The sequence below is a fragment of the Paramisgurnus dabryanus genome, chromosome 15 (genome assembly GCF_030506205.2).
Source record: "Paramisgurnus dabryanus chromosome 15, PD_genome_1.1, whole genome shotgun sequence".
In the NCBI taxonomy this organism is placed as follows: domain Eukaryota; kingdom Metazoa; phylum Chordata; class Actinopteri; order Cypriniformes; family Cobitidae; genus Paramisgurnus; species Paramisgurnus dabryanus.
The window spans coordinates 35599774-35625077 of record NC_133351.1 but is presented as its reverse complement, the minus strand read 5'-3'; the positions used below and the strand labels follow the sequence as shown (position 1 = coordinate 35625077).

Sequence of the window (25304 nt, the reverse complement as noted above, 5' to 3'; positions counted from 1 at the left end):
ATGCTCTCTCTCTTGTAAGTCTCTTTGAATAAAAGCCTCTGCTACAGTAAATTAATAGCCTACACGTAAATGTGCCCGCATTCAATAGCATTGAATCTGGCAGTTGTTTGAGAAAACATCCCACAACCCCAAACACACTCACTGACGCTACAGGACTCCGTGTGTGTGCTTGTGTTTCTGGGATAACTCATGGTTAATAAAGAAAATATTCATAAGAGAGGAAAAAGAGGAACCAACCCACTGACATTATGCTGAATTCATGACATCACCAGCTTTCCCTGTCAGGCTCGCGCTTCATCGGTCTTCCATCTACAGACAGTTGCCCGTCGCTTTGTGTTGCGCTGGTCCGACTCATCTCGGCGAATCGGTTCTTTAGAACAGTTCGTATCAATGAATCGGTTCAAACAATTCATAAGTTATTTTACGTACTCAAGTCTTCCCAAGATTTCTGTCACATAATTCTTTAAACTTGCATTAGGCTATCGAGATTAATTAGTTTTAATTTGTCTGTTTATTGCGGCATTATTAAGTTACATGAATTATAATGTAAGCCTATTGTAATTTATCCGTTTCATTTTTTTGTTTTAATTTAGTTCAGTGTTAATGCGATTGTCAAGTTTTCTTTGCAAGGCTATTTTTTGCACGGTTATGGTTTGATTTGTTGGTAATTATAGACATTAATATGCTGAAATATATAGCATAAAATGCATCAATACACCAAACACAGCTGATGCAGGATTAATATTATAATATATCAAGTGTTTATCAAACCTTTTGCCACTTTTCCGTTAATAATAAACGTTGCAATTAAATGAAATACCTATGTTTCCATTAAACCATCTGCACACATAAACGATGGTTCCTAGCCCACACTGAGTCGAGTTGTTAACCCTGATTCACTCATTTGTTGACTCGTCGACCGCTTCGATCGGAACAGATCGATTCGCGAACGAGTCGTTCAGACCAATCTGAGAGCCGTTTCGAAAGAACCGACACATAAGAAGTGAAAGGAGGGAGCAGAGGAGGTGAGGCGCATCTGGAGACAATAGAGGCGAATACAGAGCTGCGCTTTGTCGCTGTGATAGAGGGATGATCCGTGAAAACACAGGAATATAGAGAAGATGGAGCGCTAAATCTGGATATATATTCCCGTTGTATTTAAGACGTGCGATCTGAGAGGAAAGATGAATTCTGCTGAAGCGGCGGAGGACGGACCCAGTGACTCAGATACGGATGCCTTCTTCAAAACAGGTACGATGGGTTGAGAGATGGGGTGACTGCCTTATACGCGCGCTTATTATAAAGATCATATATTCACATATTTGCTTTATCATTTATACGTTATAGCTAATTACTATTTTACTTCTAATTTGTTAATGTCATACGTTTTTTTAGTTAACGATTTCATATTGAATAATTTAATTCATCTATTTCTAAATGGTCTGCAGTCTCATTTTATTTCATTCAGCTTTGGCTGTTATTGCAATACCATTCATGTTTTTATCGTTTTGGCAATAGCCTACAAGTGTGCAGTTTATGTTATGCACATAAACACACAAAATTAAGCTGGAACTGAATTGAGGGAATAAGAAAAGATGCACTTTTTATAAACTACATTGAAAACCAAGGTACAATATGAGTTGGTATCATCTGTTATCCTTTCTGCTTGATGCATTTGAATGAATTGAAACTGATGAGATAATCAGAGTGTTAAGTGGTTTAAGGATGCTGGAAGCTCTTGTTTGTGTGATGGGGATGCTGAGCATTAGGACAATCATCCTGCTCTGATTGACAGTAACGCTGAGTCCTCTTCTATAAACCCAACCCAGTCGCTGGGACAGCACCATGCAGAAACCTTACAGGTTCACTTGCTTTATCTCTCAGCTTTCGCATATTTGGGGGAAATGTGGTTGCCTGTATAAAAATGACTGCTTGTTGTAGTAAAAGACCACAGTGACTACTCATTGCCTGTCTCTGTGTTTGTACCAAACTGTCTGTGTGATATATCTGATAGTCCTATATTTGGGATTGTGGGATAATAATCAGGAATAAATGTTATTGCAAACACTGATATGTTAACACATTAATGATGTATTGCTAATTTTAATAGATAACCGTTAAATAAGAAGAATCTGCATTTTTCTTATTTAATGTTTGTCACAGTTTGGAAGAGACTTTTCACTCTAAATTAATGAAATAAATTATTATTTAATAATGTTAATATCTGAAAATGTTAATATCCTGTTTATGCCAGTGTCAGATCTTGTTCTACATAAGTGTAGATATTTGATGTCTTGGTGTGAGGAGTTTTTTAGTGTTGGGTCCAGCTTCACAGGCCAGGCAAGCATTTATCAAAATACTGTTAAATGTTATCTAACTTATACTTTTACTGGCTATTATTATTGAGACTTACCATGTTTGGATAATGTGTTATTTATTGACATTATTCATACATGCACAAGCAAATTCCTTACATGCATATGTTTCTGTATGTCCTTTTTGTGCGTTATCTAATTGTCGTACGTAAAACAGAGGTCACAGCAGTCCATGATGTCTACAAGTGGACACTGGGTTTGTTTAGAAGTGCTTGCATGAATTTTGATAGAGGAAATGGCTAGAAGAAATGCTAATGTTTAGGTAAGTGGTTCAGAATGAGCTGTGGCTCCGTCTGTAAGACCACCGCTGAGCAATGATGCATAAACCCTGCAGCGCTACTCAACAGGCTATAGGTCAGGATACTGGTACACTGTTCTTGTACATGTACAAATACACACACTCAAATAGACACACACAAAACCTGGTTAGCTTATTAGGTCAGGTACACAACTTGTTGCCTTTCTGGCTTGGTTTGAATGTTTGAAGAGAAGTTCAAGGTGAGGTTGTTTAGTGGAAGTCTCTCATAAGTGTGTGTAATATATCTGTGCTGATTGTTGCAATGAATAGGAATGTTTCTCAGCTGAAGGTTATGCAGTATCTACAAGGACAGGCTGATAAATATATTTCAGAGTAACACAGGAACAACTGATAGAAAGATTTAAAGAAGTGCAACAGTAATGTAAAAGAGTCCTGACCTAGATTTGTACATTTTGTGAAGAAAATGGAAGTGGTACTCCTGCACAGAACTTGCCGGTATGGGTGTTGACTTTGATCCAACCTTTAGTGTATAACTGATTTTTGAGGTAGCAGGCATGTTTCTAATGGAATTTGTGTGGAATTTGTTATGCAAGTTACAAGTTTCATTACTAACCGTGAGAATAAGCAATTATTATAAACTTTAATAATAAAGAAGCCTATTTTAAGCATCTGATCAAAAAGACATAGTCGAGTATGCTCATAGCATCGAGTGTTGGATCTCCTTGTGCTGAGATGATTTGCAGATGTTGTGGAAGTCTGGGTGAGGTATCAAAGTAAAGAAGGGGGTTTTACTGTGGTTGTACCCGGTGGAAGAGAGGACATCTGCCTGCAAAACACAGTCAGTCGTCATCAATGGATATACAGATACATCCTGGCAGCCCGTGCCCCTGGGGCCAACAAAGAGAGGGGAGGAAATAATGGAGGAAGAGAGAGAGAGATGGAGAGCTACACACAGAATGAATAGGACCATAAATCCTTGGTCTTCTGCAACACATCTAGAGAAAAGACGTTACGTGGCTGAGTGAACAACAATCCATTCACAAGCATCACACTCAGCCGTCTGAAGAGGTTTTTATACTCTCATCCACATGGTTCACTTGCTGCTTGTGTATTCAGTACTCACGGTTAGATTAACCTCCTCACTAACACACAGTTTGGTTTGCTGCGTCCTTGCTCCCGGAGTGGCTCTTCTTCAGGTGACCAAAACAAATCGTTGGGTAAACCAGGAAAACTGTGCTGGTGCTCTCTGAACCACATATGTAGTTCAGTCTTCCGAGTTGTTCTTGGTTTAAAGAGGTGAGGTTTTGAAATAGAAGAGGATAATAATAACCGCCATTGATTGTCGCATGTGGGACCCTCCTTTATTATGCTTTCTGTCATACTGCAAGCTGTTACTAGAGTCAACTTCAGCAGTGAGTCCTTACGCCATATGACATCACCACACAGGGCAAAACTATTATTGTTCACATTGATGAAATACAGACACAAGGCTGTACGGTCAGCTGGTTGTTAATGCTGACACGCGACTGATTTCCTCTCTTGTGTGAGTGATACCACACAACAGCCTGGCTCATCTGTCTCTCTCTCTCTGTCATGACACACTTATGTAGATTCTCCATCTTACACTATTTCATCATGTCCTCCTCATGTCCCAAACACATGCATGTGCATTTGAATGATGCGCAGTTTATAGTTCTAAATATTTTATTACAATAATAGTCATGAACCTTTATCCAGGGCTATATTCTCTGTAAACATTGAGATAGGACCATCATTATTAAGAACTAGAAATGCAATTCCCAAGGAATTACCAGTGCATGAAAATGCAAAAAAGTTGATTGACAGAAATGTAAAAGAAACTTAGTCTAGTAGTTTACCTGGCTGTTGACATGTTTTAGTGTGAAGCTAGCATGATTTAAAAAAGTTATCATGATGAAATATGAAGCTAGCATGAGTTAACATGATTTACCATGAAGTTAACATGATTTATCATGAAGCTAGCATGATTTATCATGAAGCTAACATGATTTAGCATGAAGCTAACATGATTTAACATGAAGCTAACATGACGTTAACATGATTTAGCATGATTTAGCATGAAGCTAGCATGAAGCTAGCATGATTTAACATGAAGCTATCATGATGTTAGCATGATTAGCATGAAGCTAACATGATTTAGCATGAAGCTAACATGACGTTAACATGATTTAGCATGATTAGCATTAAGCTAGCATGATGCTAGCATGATTAGCATGAAGCTAGCATGATGTTAGCATGATTAGCATGAAGCTAGCATGATGCTAGCATGATTAGCATGAAGCTAGCATGAAGCTAGCATGATTAGCATGATGGTAGCATGATTAGCATGAAGCTAGCATGATTAGCATGAAGCTAGCATGAAGCTAGCATGATTAGCATGAAGCTAGCATGATTAACATGAAGCTAGCATGATGCTAGCATGATTAGCATGAAGCTAACATGATGCTAGCATGATTAGCATGAAGCTAGCATGATGCTAGCATGATTAGCATGAAGCTAGCATGATGTTAGCATGATTAGCATGAAGCTAACATGAAGCTAGAATGATTAGCATGAAGCTAGCATGATGCTAGCATGATTAGCACGAAGCTAGCATGATGTTAGCATGATTAGCATAAAGCTAGCATGATGCTAGCATAATTAGCACGAAGCTAGCATGAAGCTAGCATGATTAGCACGAAGCTAGCATGATGCTAGCATGATGCTAGCGTGATTAACACGAAGGTAGCATGAAGCTAGCATGATTAGCACGAAGCTAGCATGATTAGCATGAAGCTAGCATGATGCTAGCATGATTAGCACAAAGCTAGCATAAAGCTAGCATGATTAGCACAAAGCTAGCATAAAGCTAGCATGATTAGCACGAAGCTAGCATGAAGCTAGCATGATTAGCACGAAGCTAGCATGATGCTAGCATGATTAGCACGAAGCTAGCATGATGTTAGCATGATTAGCACGAAGCTAGCATGATGCTAACATGATAAGCACGAAGCTAGCATGATGCTAGCATGATAAGCACGAAGCTAGCATGATGCTAGCATGATTAGCACGAAGCTAGCATGATGCTAGCATGATTAACACGAAGCTAGCATGATGCTAGCATGATTAGCACGAAGCTAGCATGATGATAGCATGATTAGCACGAAGCTAGCATGATGCTAGCATGATTAGCATGAAGCTAGTATGATTAACATGATGTTAGCATGATTAGCATGAAGTTAGCATGATGTTAGCATGATTAGCATGAAGCTAGCATGATGTTAGTATGATTAGCATGAAGCTAGCATAATTTGCATGAAGCTAGCATGATGTTAGCATGATTAACATGAAGTTAGCATGAATTTAGCATGATGCTAGCATGATTAAGATGATGCTAGCATGATTAGCATGAAGCTAGCATGATTTAGCGTGAAGCTAACAAGATTTAACATGAAGTTAGCATGATTTAGCATCAAGTTAGCAAGATTTATTATGAAATTAGCATAAAGCTAGCATGAAACTAGCATGAAGCTAGTATGACTTAGCATGAAGCTAGCATGAAGCTAATATTACCCAAAGACCCACCCCCATGTCTCTATGATGTTCGGATCCAGAGATATAAGGCTTTGTTTATTATGTTGCTAGGCTGCTCATATCTGGTTGCTAGGGGCGTGGCTTAATACCTAAATAAGGATGGTGAGAGACAGATTGGATGCCTGAGTAAAATGAGCCCACCCCCATGTCTCTGTGACACTGTGCTGCAAAGATATCCATCTGGGCATTTTATAATGGCAGTCTATGGGAAATGTTGCTAGGGTGCCCAAAATGGTTGCTAGGGGCGTGGCTTAATAGCTCAATAAGGATCCTAAGGGACTGATTGGATGCCTGAGTAAAATGAGCCCACCCCCATGTCTCTACGACACTGCGCTGCAAAGATATCCCATCTGGGACGTTTTTATTTCCTTATATGGGCATGATTCCTGCCCCATTATAAGTCTATGGGGAAATTTGGGGGCCTCTTACACCCCAGGGGTACAACTTACACCCCATTGTGAGGTATGTTCTTACAGAGCCTGCCAGCCTCTTCAAATGTGGCAAGTCACAAGTTTCTGTGAAATTCTAGGTCTGAGCTACGACTCGTCAAAGTTTGTCTCCATGTTAAGTCAATGGGATTTTTCGGCTGCTTTTTCGCCCCTGGGGCGAAGACCGTACCCCCGATCGCTTATAAAAGTCATAGCACACTATTCCCGAATAGTCCGCACGTTTGAGAGTTTGAATGAAGTTTCTAAGTTAAGCGGTTCGAGCCGTATTAATTGCGGAAATTTGGTTGGAAGAATAATAATAATAACTAGATAGGTACATTTCCTGAAGAAAATGTGAAGTGGTGCTTGCCGTGGCAAATTTCGGGGGACAATATATGATTATACTCCAAGCCAAAAGTAAAACAATTCAACCCACATGTCTCTACGATATTCTGATGCGAAGATATAAGGCTTTGTTTATTCGGTTGCTAGGGTACTGTATTTGGTTGCTAGGGAGAAAATTGGCATCCACTAGTGATTTCACTCCGAGTCACGAGTCAAACGGTCAAACCCCCGTGTCTCTACGATGTTCTGATGCGGAGATATAAGGCTTTGTTTACTCTGTTGCTAGGGTACTGTATTTGGTTGCTAGGGAAAAAATTGGCATCCACTAGTGATTACACTCCGAGATACGAGTCAAACGGTCCAACCCCCGTGTCTCTACGATGTTCTGATGCGGAGATATAAGGCTTTGTTTACTCTGTTGGTAGGGTACTGTATTTGGTTGCTAGGGAAAAAAATGGCATCCACTAGTGATTACCCTTCGAGTCACGAGTCAAACGGTCCAACCCTCGTGTCTCTACGATGTTCTGATGCGGAGATATAAGGCTTTGTTTACTCTGTTGCTAGGGTACTGTATTTGGTTGCTAGGGAAAAAAATGGCATCCACTAGTGATTACCCTCCGAGTCACGAGTCAAACGGTCCAACCCTCGTGTCTCTACGATGTTCTGATGCGGAGATATAAGGCTTTGTTTACTCTGTTGCTAGGGTACTGTATTTGGTTGCTAGGGGCGTGGCTTGGGAGTAGCCAATGATGTGCCCAGTGATTACCCTCCGAGTCACAAGTAAAACGGTCCAACCCCCGTGTCTCTACGATGTTCTGATGTGGAGATATAAGGCTTTGTTTACTCTGTTGCTAGGGTTCTGTATTTGGTTGCTAGGGGCGTGGCTTGGGAGTGGCCAATTATGTGCCCAGTGATTACACTCCGAGTCACAAGTAAAACGGTCCAACCCCCGTGTCTCTACGATGTTCTGATGCGGAGATATAAGGCTTTGTTTACTCTGTTGCTAGGGTACTGTATTTGGTTGCTAGGGGCGTGGCTTGGGAGTGGCCAATGATGTGCCCAGTGATTACACTCCGAGTCACAAGTAAAACGGTCCAAACCCCGTGTCTCTACGATGTTCTGATGCGGAGATATAAGGCTTTGTTTATTCGGTTGCTAGGGTGCTCAAATTTGGTTGCTAGGGGCGTGGCTTGGGAGTGGCCAATGATGTGCCCAATTGTTACACCCCTAGTCACAAGTAAAACGGTCCAACCCCCGTGTCTCTACGATGTTCTGATGCCGAGATATAACTGTTTGTATTTTATGTTGCTAGGGTGCTCAAAAGTGGTTGCTAGGGGCGTGGCTTAGTAAGTCTGTAAGGATCCTGAGAGACTGATTGGATGCCTGAGTAAAATGAGCCCACCCCCATGTCTCTATGACACTGTGGTGCAAAGATATCCATCCGGGCATTTTATAATGGCAGTCTATGGTATAGGTTGCTAGGGTGCCCAAAATGGTTGCTATGGTAACCTTACACCCCATTGTGGGGGACGTCCTGACAGAGTCTAGCACCCTCTTCAAATTTAGTAACCCACATGTTTCTATGAAATCCTGGCTCGGACCTATGACCCGTCAAAATGTTTGCAATGGTAAGTCTATGGGATTTTGCCCCATTGACTTTTGATTGGGGCACTTTTGGGCACCTCTTACACCCCAGGGGTACAACTTACACCCCATTGTGATCCATGTTCTTACAGAGCCTACCACCCTCTTCAAATGTTGTAACCCACATGTTTCTACAAAATCCTCGAGCGGAGCTATGACTCGTCAAAGTTGGGCGCAATGTTAAGTCAATGGGATTTTTTGGGTGGTTTTTCGCCCCCCTTTCGGAAATCCTGCACCCGATCGCTTATAAAAGTCATAGCACACCTCTCCTCAATAAGCCGGTCGATTTGAGCCCTCTTTCATGGGTCTACGACAAACCGTGCGGGACGAGTTAGGTGCCGAAAAAACGTGCAGATGTAAGAATAAAATATAATAATATCCCTGAGGAATAGTAATAGTGATGCTTTGCATAAATGCAAGCACCACTAATAATAAAAAGCCCAGTAAGAACAGTACAGCGCATTTTCAATGCACTGTAATTATGTGTGTGCATATGATGTGCTTTTAAAAAGTCATGAATCTGCCTTTATTTTGTGTTACCATATTGAAGGCTCAGTAGCGGTCCAGATCTCCACTTACTGTTGTCAGAAGGGAAAAGGGGGAAGTAAATAAAATCCAGATAAATAACCGTTGGCTAGCCTTTTCTGGTGCAACATGGTTTAAATTAATCATAGAGTCATAATTCTTTGTCTTTATTGTCATAATTCCAAAACTCAATGCGGCCCTTGGTGCACCAAAATGAAAATGTTATAATGAACACAATTATTAGTATTTACTGTGTGAATAAAAATCCCTAACTGTTGAGTAATCAACCACAAATTAAAGCAGAAGAGATGAAAAATGATAAATAGATAAATATTAAGGGTGTAACGGTTCACACTGCTCACGGTTCGGTGATGTCACGGTTTTGTGGTCACGGTTTCGGTATGGTTCGGCATTGATAATGTTTAGAAAAGTCTTCTACTGCCAAATAAACAAAACACTCTTTAAGTTAGTAACAAGCTTATTTTCTTATTAGTCTCTTAAAAAACATCTGAGCTTTCCCATAAACAAAGTGCATTTCAGATGAGTAGATTAATACACTGCTTTATGTTTTAGGCATGTTTGTAACACAGATCTTTCCATTTTACAATCTACAATGTAATCTGCTGTCCCCTTAAGTAACTTCCAGTTGCCATGAATGTTGAAAGGTCAGGATCTGTGCGTTTCTCAGTTCATTCTCAATTTTTATGCGAGTTTCATCATAGATGTATAACTGCTGCTAAAGTACATACGGTGAAAGGGTGATGTCCAGCGTTTCAAGAGTTTTAAACCACATCCTCTACAGCTGAAGGGCTTCACTGTTTTGACAAATGGCAATAAAAACATTTAGCGCATAAGCTAGTATTGTTATACAGTATATGTACCTGTCTGAATTAGCATTGTGTATAGTAGTGGCTGTTTAAATGGTTTCTGTGTTATCTGCATTCGTGTGTAATCTTGCGACTATCGCCTAATATCATACACCAGCATTCAGGACTTTCATAGAACAATGTCCGCAGTTTTGTTTTGAATATTAAATTTATGATGTTATCTGGTTGTCACGTGTAAGCTCATCAAGTGATTGACAGTTGACTGGACAGCTCTTCTTTACTGTAAAGGACATGAGATGCGCAAGCGATCTGTCTCTATAGTACAGTCACGTGCAGTGGTTAAGGGAGCTTTGGCTGTTTTTTATTAATTCACCAAAACTTTCATAATACATGGGTTGATAATCCATGGTTTAAACACGTTCTGTCCCAAGGGAGGTGAATGTCAAGGTTTCGATTTTTACCGAAACCGTTACATTCCTAATAAATATACACAGAAAGAAATATTAAAGGTGCCGTGTGTAGATTATAGCTGTATCTAGCGGTGAGATTGTGAATTGCAACCAACGGTTCAGTTCACATCTCACCCCTCCTTTTCAAAACACTTTGGCTGTTTCTCAATTCCAAGAACTAAAGAACGGACTTGTGTTCTCGTGGAGATCGGTCTTGCCAGGCGACCTTGGAAGAACGAACTCAGAAGGTTGCGAGAACACAGAATGCTCTTGTGAGAATTGAGATGTGTGCGATCTTCCTGTTGGTCACCTGACCTCCCCAGATTTCAGTGCGCAAGTCTGCACTCGATGCATCCTCGATATCAAGAAAACATCCGAGTATTTTCATGCGTCCTCTGTACTTGTGTTCTTGAGAATTGGAATTGAACTTCAACTGTTAATGATGACGTAGAGCGTAGATCACTGAAGAACACATATTGAGAAACAGCCATAGAGAAGCTACGGTAGCGCCACAGGACAAACGCGTCGTCGTTTGTCACAAAAGTCACAAAATATGCTTTATAGAATAGGGCTACTGTATTAAACCTGTCAGTACCAAATGCCGACTTTCATGTAAGGGGATCTGTGGTGTATGTAGATAAAAACGGCTCATTCTAAGGTAATAAAAACAAAACAGCTCATTATGTAAGGTCAAAATATAGTTATGTATATTTCATTTCTGTCAAGAGATCCTCATAAAAGTTACACAGTGCACCTTTAATACATCAGATTTAAATGTAAATGTTCTACATGTAATCATGTGTTAATCAGACAGGGCTGGAAACAGCAGATACAAACCCAGAGTCTGAATCAAACTGATTAAACACAGCAAGAGACACACACAGCTGGTGCTGAAAAACCTTTGGCTTTCTGCCAGTGTCTGTGTTCGTGAGCGCACGCGTGTGTGTGTGTGCTGCACGTGTACCCCCAATACCCCCCCAATCACACACCACACCATGCTGTCTGTGCTCTACTTACTGGTTCCAGTATGTTGTAGAACAATAGAGAGTGATAATCGAGTGTCTACACACTTTCACTTATCAGTTTTCCTATTTACCTCTACTAACACACATACACACACAGTTAAATTGCACTTTAAGTTTATCATATACTTCAGGTATTTTTATATACTGTAGCACAAATGATTTTATGAAGCTCGTAAAAATGACTACATACCAAAGCAACATTTGAAAGGAAACAAAAACATGATTTCATGTATGAATTTCCAAATTAAGGATATCCTCAGTTGCCCACAAAGGAAAGCTTTGGCCAGATATAACTCAATTCTGAGGTACCATTCCCCCCCCAATAGTAGTGCTAAAAATCCACACACATTTATAGGATGGCAGATGGTTAATTGGCCGGTTAGATGCACTGGGGTTATAAAGCAAGCGAGAGGAGATTTGAAGGGATTATTGAGTCATGATATGACGTTGAGGGATAGCACAAGACAGAGAGAGAAAGAGAGAAGGGGTCTGGAGAGAGGGATCCCCTATTTCCGTTCGCTTAGCAGTCTGTTCTTGTGCAAAGTTATCGTGGACAGACACTTAGCACTGCAGGCTAATGGAGTCAGATCTTATTAGTTGATCCTCTGCTTTGAATGGAGCTTTTAGACAGATTGATGGACTATTCCCTAGAGACCTGAGCCTGCATCTGTGCTCCACTGATAAAGATACTGCTACGCTTACTATTTGAGGAGCTCATTCTGTTTTTTGTAAATCCACAATAGTAGGATGAAATTTTTATTATATAATGATAATGATTATGTATCAAGGTAGAGTATTTTTATCTTTTAATAAGGTTTTTATTTAAAAAAAAAATATTTAATGCCATAGAATTGTCATAATTCTCCAAAAACTTATACAAGCATAAAAAAGAAAATAAAAACAAACAAAACACAAGCTTACTGAAGATAAACAGTCAGTGATGAAAGAATAATAAATAATAATGTATGTCTTATTAAAGGTAAAAAAGTGATTTAGTCAAGAGAAGTGGGAGATTTTCTCTCAATGCTGTTTGATTAACAGAGACAGACAGACAGGAGCAAAATTAGGTAACTTCTTCTTTAAGACCAAAGTCCAGATCCATGCGTTTTCTCTTTCAGCTGTTTACTTTCTCAAAAGACCTAAATGTTTGTGTTTATGAGGATACTCGCAAAGACAGGAATTTTGACGCATGTGTGTATTTAAGGCCAATAAAGCGGCAAAAATGCTCACTAGCTTAAAGTTGCTATGAAAATAAAATGAAGAACTAACATTTGTTTTAGAATATTGGGGTATTTTTTTATTGCTTATCTGTGTGCTTCATTATTGTTTTTAAATTCATGTGCCCTCATAATCTTTAATCAAGAATGCAAATCTCCTCCCCTCCTCTCTTTATGGTCATATGGTATGGCAGGTGGGCGGGGTCCAGGAGAAGACCACTGCGATTAGCAATTAGCAACACGACACAACTTCAAATGATCCAATCAGATCTCTATGGACAAATTCAAATCCAGCCCGGCCTTATTTCATTTCAGAAGCCAGTTTCACTCGGATAAACGTCACCAAGTGGAGAATAAGGCAATTGCTACTTCCATTTCATGGCGGTTTTATTTAGCAGCGGGCACGCTCCTCTCACACACAAACAGCGCACGCATTTAGCTCTGTTGTTTGTGTTTCAATGGCTTAAAATCACTTGTTTTAAAACTGCTGTGCTTAAATATCTGTACAAAGGTTATGTTTTTGTGACCATGTGCCCAGGGGCTTGTAACCTTGATAGAGACAATAGTCCAAAATCTCTACCGGTTGACAAATTTCTACCGGTTGATCGCCCTCCCCTACGCAATAGTGTAGATGTGCATTTCGACTGTCCCATCTTTACATCCTCATACCTAATGATAAATCAGTCCTCTTTTACAGAATACTCTAATACCTAAGTTTTTCTCTTAGGCACCAATGAGATACAATTGAGACCTGTTTGCAAATGTCCAGAAGTCTTGCATGTGTCTGCATGGTGGATTTTAACAGTATGGATGTGGTATGGAAATGCATGTGGTTGTTTCTGCTGAATTTGATGTATGTTTCATAAAGGTGTGAGAGAATCATGCTATGGGTATCTGTGTCTGCCAGGGACGTTCGGCTCTTTTAGAAAGCGGAAATGAAAACATCTAATAAAAGAGTTCCAGTGAAAAGATCATGATTCTTTCTTTATTGTTTTCCATGGTTGGGGGTGGTGTGTACTAACCTCATCTACAGTACACAAGGCCACAAGCTCCATGAGGACACATGCAGGGAACCAGAGAGTGCTCATACATATTTAATCTACTGAAAGAGAGAGAGAGACAAAAAAAAAAGCTATGCGAACAAGAGAGCACAACTCTTCTAGTTAATCTCTAGTGATGTTTGTTAAGGCCAGCAACCCTATTGCAATTGCTTACATTATTTTAAATACACTATAACATTTTGGCTTGTAACTCTGTATGATATCTCTAATTGTGCTGTTTGTTGAGGAGAGGCATACTTTGGCTCAGATGTACCATTTTACATGGCAGGCAATAAAACGAAAGTATTAACTCATAATTAGCTATGAACCAAGCCATATCAAGTAGGGATGCACCGAGATATGGGCCTATAATGGACATCAGCATGTAAAAGTTTTTTTTTTAACTATCTTCTGCACTGCTAGGATCTAATGAAATAAAAATAATTTAAACCAAGTATCAATCAAAACTTTTAGTATCTATCATAACTAAATAACAAAATATAAGAAATTGTTTATCAGTGCAACCACAGTATTCAGAAATTATAATGTCATGAATTCTTGGGTGGGCCTTTTTGACGTACAACCCCATTTTGTACAAACCACCTAGAACACCTTAAACTTTACCTTATATTACTTAGAGCATCTTAGGAACCCAGTTTTAAATGCCCTGGCATGACCTGCAACACCCTAGCGCTGTGACATTGAGTTTGGCACTGACATGAAATGCAGATAGATTTAGAAAAGCCTTAACCAGCAGTGTAATGGTGACAAGCTGTGCTCTTTTAGGTAATGTGTGAGTGTTCTTTTGTTGAGATGAAACAGAAATGTGTTCTGCTCAGACAGTATAGCATCACAAGACACGGTACTGCTGTATTGAGCACTCACACATACACACTCAAATGAAAGTGTGAGGTAAGCCGCCAACTAAGACAAACAGACTGCTTAGTGCAAGAGAAGCTTCTTGCCTAATGCTTTTAGACGGTTGTATTTCTTTGAGAGAGAGAGAGAGAGAGAGAGAAAGAGAGAGAGAGAGAGAGAGAGAGAGAGAGAGAGAGAGAGAGAGAGAGAGAAATAGTTGCTTTCTGTGCATGTGGAGCTCTTATTATTAAGCGTGTGTCATTGGCGCTCCAAATCTTTGTCTATGTTTTCAGCATTCAACCAAGCATTGATGATGTTCCACAGTCAATTTGAGCAATAACTTTTAGGAATCTCCAAAACATTTTGGGAAGCAATTAGTCAATTATATAAAAGTTCAGGGCCTCATTTATCAAACGTGCGTACGAACAGAAGTGTGCGTAAAGTGTGGGTAGGAACAGTTTTACGCAAAGTGTGGAATTTATTAAAATTCTGTTGTTGTCTGTTCTCCAGTTGCACTGATTTCTGTGACACGTTTTTTGGCAGATAATTTAATGTCAAACCACTTTTTAATTTCGGGAAGTGTTCTCTCCTCATACCCAATGGAATTAACTGCACTGGTAACATGTTCCCATGCAGATTTGTTTTCTTTTGTTAGTCATTCCTCCCGCACTAAGTGAACCAAACAGTATGTGTTATTTGGATGATTTAACCTCATCCACCAGTAACTCAATTTCTGTGTCTGTAAAGTTCCTCTTTTCTCTATCTTTGCCATTATTGCGGTGAGGGAAAAAGCACAACCACGTGACTTATAATGGGAGGTGTTGTCACCATACTGTATATGGTTTATTGGAGGCGTTTCAGAATGCAAATGACCATGAACGTGCACGAGCATGGTGGGATTTATCATCAAGGATAACTTACTGATGTCAGGGTTCCCACGGGTCCTTGAAATCCTTGAAAGTTTGTGAATCTGGGGGAAAATTCAAGGCCCTGGGAAGTTTTTGAAAATATGCATACATAGATACAGGTCCTTGAAAGTGCTTGAAACTATTTTATGCAAGAAGAAGGTCATAATTCCGTGTGTAGCGTAGGATAATATCATAAATATTTCTAGACGTTTTAAGCACACGACTTATATATTAAATGCTTATATCTTCTGTATGCAAATGTTGATTCATACCAAAATGCTTTTTTGCATAGTTGTGTTTGACACATGAAAACGTCTCGGGTTACGTATGTAACTGTTGTTCCCTGAGAAGGGAACGAGATGCTGCGTCTCCCTTGCCATACTTCCTGCGTCCCTGTAACGCCATCTTTGGCAATATTTCAGATAGCGGAATACTTCCTGGCTCCCGCGTCACCCTGTCTTTGTCGTTAAGCCTCACCATTGGTTGAATTTGATATACACATTCAGACTCACTTACCCCTGGAGGCGTCCACAAAGTGTCACCGCAGTGACGCAGCGCAAGTTCCCTCGAAAGGGAACTGTAACAATGTATCTTAAAAGGTAACACAATGTAACCTTGCTCTCACTTGAAATGTGTCCCCACATTTAGTCCTTGAATTTGAGGGTTTTGGACCTGGAAAGTCCTTGAAAGGTCCTTGAATTTGAAGTTAACTACGGTGTGGGAACCCTGTGATGTGCGTAAGAACCACGTGTGCACGTTTGATAAATTACAATTTATTTGTACTTATGCACATTTCATTTGTATGTCAAAATATAGAAACATTTTTACGCACTGTTGATAAATGAGGCCCCAGGTGTGAAGAAAACTTTCTTGCTGCAGATTTAAGACCCAGCATGAGCCTGTGGAAACCTTTAGCAGCAAACTGAACCATCATCCAAGCTGTTCTACAATGACACTGAGTTTTACATCACTTTATTCATATTTTAATGTTTATAATGTGCCCCTTCCACACTTTGTAGATCTATCCAAAGGCTCTGGACAGTCGTACATTAGGTGTTTAATTAATGCTTTAAAAATTTCAGGTGTAGTTTTTCTACACAAAATGCATACAAACAACATGCACAGTAATTATTCACAATGAGGCTTGCAAACAACTGATGCCGTGGAGAAAATCTAAACTTAAATGTTTATAAGAAACTGATGTTTGTTTGCTCCGGTTTGGTCCTAGTCCTCTAGGCGGACAAGATAAGCCACACTGTTTGTCAGCTAAAAAAATAATTGACCAGGGTGATCTTGATGGTTAAGCTATGGTAGTTACAATTTCTTGTTGGGACACCAACATTCCAGCATCCCCTACTGGTTACCACCAGCATCCAAAACACACCATATGTTGGAAATTAGACTGTTAACTGTAGTGGAATGAACATGTTTTAATGTCAGACATTTTGGCTTAAAAAATGTATCGAGTCAAAAAATAATAGTTAGTGATAGTGGATTGAGTGATGAAATGAGTCCATAAAATTGGAGGGCTGAGGTGATAAGTGATGAATGCGTGGATTCCTTGGCCTTGTTCACCATCACATTAACATAAACAGCCAGTGCTAAAGAATCCCAGAAACCAGACAAAATTATTTGGCAAGCGTGGGTTTTCCATATTTCTTACAATTATGATGTTTGTAGTTCACACAACTGTATTTCCATGTTACCTTCCGTGTCTTCTTTGTGATAAGCCTTGAGAAGTGCATTTAAACCAAAGGATCCAGTGTGGCTTGGAGTCTAAAATGCACTGAAATTGTTCCTAATCACCATTTTTCATAGTCTTAACTTCGGTCAGCACACATATAGAGAGAATGATGCCTGTTGCCCAAAACAATGGCCATTTCACAACTTCCAGAAGAAGAGTTTGCAGGTTTATGTCAGCCCCCCAAATACAAAATCGCTTGAATTCGATTTTTTAAGAAAGAATAAAATGTTTCATTAGCCAAAATCCAGAAAATCCTGACCATTTTGTGGCGTAAACTGCACTATTAATTCAATGAGGAACTACCACACTATTAAAAGGCTATTGTTTTGATTTTAAATTTCAAATGTCACATAAAAACCAAACTGGCTGGTGATGTCACATGTCTGTCTGATGTCTCTTTCTGTGATAACCAGACTTGATGCCAGTGCTTTAAATCCACATAATCTTAGCCGAATTATTTTATATCCCCAGACTCTTAATGTATGTCAACAATAGTCTAATTTTTCGAAGTAGATGCCAAAATGCATAAAATACACCACCAAGTCTGAGCAATAGAATTTTCATCTGGGGGCATTTCAGTGCTTTAGACTCATCGAACAAACCTTGCAGGTATTGTTATTTAAACTCCAAATAAGACTTGAAGGGTTTGAGCAGGTGTACTGATGTGAAGAGTGGACAGTAAATCTCTGTCTTTTCTCCCATGGTGTTATTAAATGCTGAGATGTGCTTGAGATGGATCCTAATGATTTCATCCTCCTTTTGTTTGCCCAAAGAGCACACTGAGCTCCCCGTCGGCAAACTCTGCCAAAATCCTCATATACAGTATTTCTGCTTTCGCGAACATCTGGTATAACGATTGACTCTAAGAGGGAGAGAGAGACCCTCTTGTTGAAAGTCCTAATGGGGAATATACAGTACGTCTTACCGATAAGTAACATACAGCTGGTTTACTACCAATAAACAAATGTGTGTTTGTGAAATGTGGTGCTGGAGAAAGTTGTGAGATACGTTGATTGACTCCTGTTTCACTTTGGCCCACATTCACGTAATCATCAGGGTTTTGATTTTGGATTGGGCGGCTGGCATGGATCGGCTTTGACTTCATACTCAGATGTGTGAATTGTGTGTATTTTTGGAATTTTGCTGATGTGGAACACAGCTGGTGTAATAATGAATAGGTCGGGAGCATTAGCACACTAACCATTCGGCTGACTGCCAGTGTGAACTCAAGCATTTAAGGATGGAGAGACAGACAAAGAAACTGTTAGAATCAGCTTTATGTAGTCTGATCGGTGTCATTTTAGACAGAGGGTAAAAAACTGATGACCTCTGCTCAGAAATATGCCATAGTAACCACAGTCAAGCCAGGATACACTCTTAAAATAAAGGCGCAAAAAGGTTTTTTGCAGATGCCATGGATGACCCATTTTCGGTTCTTCAAAGAACATTTCTGTCAAAGGTTTTAAAAATAACTATTTGTTATCTTTTTACCAGTGATGGCCAGTGACTTTTTTTTCGAGGGCACATGAACCGAAGCTCGTCAAAACATGTATTTACCCCGTCATGTGTCAGGCTTGTCACACGTCATGTGAACCTACACTCTAAGAAAAATGAGTGCTAAATATCACTAAAAGCTCATAATCATAGGGGAACCATTTTAAGTGCTATATAGCACCTATAAACCACCTATGAAGAACCATCTGGAGTGATATAGTACCACTATAGCACCAGATATGGTTCTTTATAGCACTATATGGTTCTACATAGGTGCTACACAGGTACTACATAGGTGCTATATGGCACTTAAAATGGTTCCCCTATGATTACGAGCCAGTGAACCACTTTTGGTGCTATTTAGCACCGTTTGTTTTTAGAATGTATTTGTGTTACGCCAAAACACGTGCCTGCTGCGGACGCTTTGAAGGGATTTATGATAAAAGAGACCCTCATGTTTGCCAGACACTCACTTAATCTCATGTGTAATTAGAGTTTAGTGTTAAGTTAGTGTCTTGTGAGTGTTTTGTGAACGTGAGCATCTCTTTTATCATAAACCCACACACTGTAAAAAACATATTGTGAAATTCACAGTAATTAACTGGCAGCAATTGACAAGTAACTTACTTTAGAAAAAGCACAGTAAGTTACTTGTCAATTGCTGCCAGTTAAATACTGTGATTTTGCCGTACTGTAAGTTACTTGTCAATGGCTGCCAGTTAACTACTGTGATTTTTCCGTACAGTAAGTTACTTGTCAATTGCTGCCAGTTAACTACTGTGATTTTTCCGTACAGTAAGTTACTTGTCAATTGCTGCCAGTTAACTACTGTGATTTTTCCGTACAGTAAGTTACTTGTCAATTGCTGCCAGTTAACTACTGTGATTTTTCCGTACAGTAAGTTACTTGTCAATTGCTGCCAGTTAACTACTGTGATTTTTCCGTACAGTAAGTTACTTGTCAATGGCTGCCAGTTAAATACTGTGATTTCTTTTCCACAGTAAGTTACTTGTCAATGGCTGCCAGTTAACTACTGTGATTTCTTTTCTACAGTAAATTACTATTGTCAATGGCTGCCAGGTAACTACTGTGATTTTTTTCCACAGTAATTTACTGGCAGTCATTGACAAGTACTAAGCAGAGATTATATGTTTTTAATATATAGTTCATTGTGGTTTTCCCTACAGCATTTGATTGGTTACTTATTTTCTGTAAACATTCATCAATGTTAAAATAAAGTTGTAACGGCCAGCCTTAAAGGTTGAGTTACAATTATTTAAAAACTCAAGACTGTTAAAAGGTGGAAATACAAAAAACAAATCTAAAACAATATAAAAGTCCAAGCGTGTTAAAAGTCCAAATGTGCAAAGTTTCCACTGTGTATATAAAATCCAAGAAAGTGATATCCAAAGTCCATAAAACGTAACTGGACAGGTAAGCCCAAATACACAAACTCCACAACCCAGCAACCGCTTGTTTTAGCTATAGCGTCAGATAACCATGTGCACCTGCTCCTTCCTTTTATACAAAGTTCCATGTCATGTGACCCCTCACATGACAGGCAGACGAAGCAAAATAAAAGACATACACACATAAAATAGCAAAAGGATAAAATGGCTAAGAAAACACGTAAAACTAATTTAAACTCAAATATACATAAGTCACAATATAATGAGTGGTAAAACATGTATCTTGTGTGATCATGTCACAACGTTAATTATCTAATTTAAATATGCTAAATTACAAAACAATACAATAAGTTTTCTGATTTGAGGGAAAATGCTACTATTTCACAGATATGTACTAAATTAAAAAATTTTTTTTACAGTCAAATACATTCAATAAATGCATGTAAACGTACATTTGTACATTTGTAAAATAACATTTTAATTTGGATGAAAAAGTATGAATTCCCAAGAAATGTATCTTAAAACATCTTAAACTTTTGTTACAATCTAAAAATATCTAAATATAATTCAGTACAATCTGTAAATAAAACAAAATAATTAATTATCAATCAAAAGTACACTTCAAGTAAACTGTAAGTTTCCTCCAATTCTTATTAAACACAATATTACTATCAAGTATAATATCTGAAATGCAAAACAAATTTATGTCTACAATATTTTCACTCCAAAATAAATAGTTCTAGTGCACAACACAACCATTGATTCTAAAAATGATTCTAAATTCAGAATCCTAATTTTACAGTGTATAAGTAACATTAAAATATGCCCAAAAAGGTCAGTGAAACCATACCACAACAGACAATGTTAAGAGATTGAAAAGCTGTTTTCATTTAAATTGCTAGTAATCTACTGGATCCTACAGTATGAATAAACATATTTACAAGATTTACTAAAAGTTAGAATTATGTTTAATTCTATTCAACATGCTTAAACACATTATTGTTTAATTTACATTCAACGTGCCTGTATTGACATTTAAGTACGAAATAATATCAGCTTTGAGTGGACTAGTTATCAGATGTTTAAGTGAATCACCAAAACATGACTCCAAACAATGGACCTTTTCCAATAGATTATGTATCATATATGTGAACAAAGTTATTTATTAAGTTATTTATACACACTTCACTTTGATGAAACTGTGCAATTTTATTTACTGTGTGCAGGTTTAGCCACTGGTAAAACTCTAATGGGACTGCTCTCCATTCAGATGGCTTATGTGTTTTCATGTCTCACCAGCATATGGCCAAGATGATTTCAGTGTAATACTGTTTAAAGTATCTATTAGCCTACCATGTGTATTTTCTCTAAAATTAAATATTTTAGCAGCAAAAGAAGTCACAGAAGAAGAAGCTAAGCAAGTTAACCCACAAACGAAGAAGAAACAGCAACTTGTTGTGTATAATTTCAGAAGACCAGTAATGATGGAAGTAAATAAACATCGACTTTTGATGCAATTTGAGTTAAATCACTCCTCAACTTGGCTCATTTTTGTTTTCACCATCACAAACGGAAATACCTATGACACAGTTTTTTTTTTACCTGACGGGAGGGGTTCTGGTGGACCAATCTGACGCGCTGTAGATAGACGCGCGTCAGTAGATCTGATGCGCTGTTAAAAATTTTGTGAGGTGCGCGTCAGGCTACGCAGAGCTATGCACAGGCTACGGACCTATGCACGACTATAAATCGCCCTTTAAACTGACATACTGGGTGCATCCCAACTCAGGGGCTGTGGCCTTCCAAGGCCGTATCTGAAGGCAAATGACATCACCGGGCTGTGACGAAGGCTGTCACAATTCGAAGGCTCATTCATATAAAAGCCTCTTACTGTGGCCTTTTCCCCACTGTTTCCGAGTTAGGGCTGTAACGCTATAGCTTGTCCCATTATAAAGACCTGCCTGATTATGCATCAAAAATCATAATCATTCAAAATAAAACAAAATCATTCAAAATATTCTTTATTATCATGAAAATACCTGAAACTATTTGAAGAACAGCAATATAAATATTCTTGTAGACATTTCCTGGAACAGCGTTTGCAATGCTAGCCTACTTCTTCTGTGGCACAAAGTTAGTTTCTGCACGAGAGCGCCCCCTGGCTTTTGGATGTGGCGGCATTTCACCGTAATTCATGCAAATTCATTAATTGAGAAAACGCGCATTTGCACGATAAATCGTTACAGCCCTACCGAGGATCCATAGATGTATCCTTCACAGCCTTGGCTTTCCCAAAATTCAATATGAAGTCTGGGTATTTTGAAATAAACATTCAAAACTGTAGTTAAATAAAATTGTATATTTTGCTAATTAAAGGTCCTTGTGTCTGTTTTACTATTATAAATGATGTTTTAGTGATGTAAATTAATATTATTGCTGCAATGTTGTGTGTTGCATTTTGCTTTTGTATATTTCTAAGGTTGGTGAATTTTACATACTGTTGGATAGTTTAATCTGCATCAATGTGTTATATTTTCTAAAGTATACAAAGAACAATTCCCGCACACTATCTGCTTGCTGAAAAAATGTATTTAATGAAAGTTGCGTTGCAACGTTTCGATCAACTGATCTTCATCAGGCAACTGATGAAGATCATGTTGCTCTTCATGTTGCCTGATGAAGATCAGTTGATCGAAACGTTGCAACGCAACTTTCATTAAATACATTTTTTCAGCAAGCAGATAGTGGGCGGGAATTGTTCTTTGTATATTTTGAGACTTTTTGTCGTCTTATCCTACGCACCCATCTATTGACTTCAGGTGTGCGACGCTAATTTGTTTGAATATTTTCTAAAGTAAAATAAAAAAATCTGCCACCATATTTATTTTTAAAAGTCTGATAGGTCTCAGCTTTTGTGTCCCAGTGACAAGCGTAGTGGGCGGGAAAAGCAAGTGATGCCCCCGTAGGCTAGACCGTCTCATTTCATTTCACTCCGTGGCGTTTAGAGGCTGCTGCCTTCAAATATTGAGCCTTGCCTTCAAAGTCCGCGGCCTTAAAAGGATCCAGACCCTGAATTGGGATGCACCCTTAGTTTCTTCAAACTAAACCAGTGCTCACACAGCAGTCATTGGCCAGTTTACTGAATGACAGTCATATTAACCAATTATACTCAAAGCAACATGACGAGTCAGCCAATACAATTTGGTAACACTTTTTTTCGATAGTCCACTTTAGACATTTTACTAATTATAAGTAACTTTGCAACTATTTATCCTACCAATCTTTACCGTATTAGTAGATGATTATTGTGATGATATTGTGATAAGTGTCTTTGCAGGTGCATGTCAACTTATTCCACTAACCCTAACCTCTTCCCTAACCCTAACAGTCTACTAATACTCTAAGGACAGTTAGACAGTTAGTTGAGATATAGTTGCAAATTAGTGAAAGTTGGTTCACATAGTTGAAAACTTATTTATAGTTGTATAAGTATTAAGTGTAACCTACAATTTATTTCAGTGTGGTAGCATATTTAATGGAATGTTGTGTGTACCATATTGTAGACAAAACAATAATCATAGTGACTTTCTCCTTTAAAGAAATAGAAAATAAATCTAATTTGTCATTACTAGCATAATACTCAAATATAATATAATAAATATACTTTAAAAAGGAATTCCCAACAAAGATTATTGAAGAAATAATTTTCTTCAGTTTATTTTGAGTATCCTGAATAAGATTAGACATCAGCATGTTGCTAACAAAAATTGTTGTTGACTGGACTTAAATACATTTACTGTAAAATGTGCTGTAACACATCATGAAGTTTGATTTCTCAGAGTTTTTAAAAATAAAACTCAATCGGGTTTAAATGTCAGGAGTTCCTGTCGGGATGAAAGTAACACTTGTTACTCTTCTCCTACTGCCAATACTGTTGCATTATGTTGAAAATGTATATTTTTTTATTTGATTTAATTTTATTGTGTTCAAACTGTTAAAAAATGTTTTTTTTTTCAACAATTCAAGTTTGTACTGTCAGGTTGCTTTAGAAACATTTGATGAAACCAAAATTTAACCGAAAATACATATAAACAAGATCATAGTCATGTTTATTTACTAAAAACAAGTGTAACACAAAAATCTATCTTGTTCTGTTCTGCTTTTGAGCCACCTATGTGTTACTTTCGTCCCTGCTGACAGAGTCTATGGCCATTTTGTTTCCAAAATTTCACCTGGAATTCATAGTCCACACTTGAGTTACTGATCACAGCAAAAATATATCTGTCTAAAACTTTATCTTTTAAAATTAAGTTTTTCTGAAAAATTGTACTTTTGCCCCTGCTCACCCCTACTGTGAGTCTCTACAGTACAATGTTGGTTACTGTGAGTCTCTACAGTACAATGATGGTTACTGTGAGTATCTACAGTACATTGCTGGTTACTGTGAATCTTTGCAGGATATTTTATTTACTGTGATTTTCTACAGCACATACCTTTTTACTGTGATTTTTACAGTTTAAAAACACTACTGTGATTTCACACTGAATGCACTGTAATCCACTGTGAACTTTATTACAGTTATTTGCTGTGCATGAACACAGTTAATTACTGTAGATTTCACAAGCATTTTTTACAGTGCATATTTGAATTTGCGCCCATTGAAAGAAAAGTCACTGGCCGCTACTGCTTTTTACATATTGTCTGTTGAACATACTAAACCTTTTGTGCATCAGAAATATCCTGTGGATGTTAAAGGTTCTGTCAAAGAACATTTTTAAGTGTGTATAAGAATGTGATTAGTACAATGTTATACTCTTAAAAATAAAGGTGCTTTATGATGCCATAGAAGAACCATCTTTGGCTGTATGAATAGTTCCACAAAGAACCTTTAATATCCAAAGTAACTTTCTGTTTCAAAACAGTTCTTTGTAGTCCTTTAGGTTATATGAAGGTATTAAAGAAATGGTTTTTGTATGAATCTTTGACTTAATGTTTTTTTTTTTAGGAACCAAAAATGCTTCTACTGTATATGGCATCGCTGTAAAGAACCTTTTAAGCACCTTTATGTCTTAAAAGTGTATTGTAGTTATAGCTGTTTTTATATTTGATCTAGTTTTATGTCTTGAGTAGTACTCCGCGATCTAG

General features: G+C 38.2%; 1 protein-coding gene across 4 annotated transcripts in view; it reads left to right on the top strand.

The window, feature by feature from the left end:
- The first annotated feature begins 1015 nt into the window (after positions 1-1015).
- The window catches only part of kalrna (kalirin RhoGEF kinase a), a 221492-nt gene continuing 197203 nt past the window's right edge, over positions 1016-25304 (top strand). For all 4 annotated transcript variants that reach the window (XM_065293264.1, XM_065293263.1, XM_065293262.1 and 1 more), the window contains exon 1: positions 1016-1251. In XM_065293264.1, the coding sequence (XP_065149336.1) occupies positions 1185-1251 (67 nt within the window). In that variant the 5' untranslated portion in view covers positions 1016-1184. The remainder of the gene's footprint in view (positions 1252-25304) is intronic.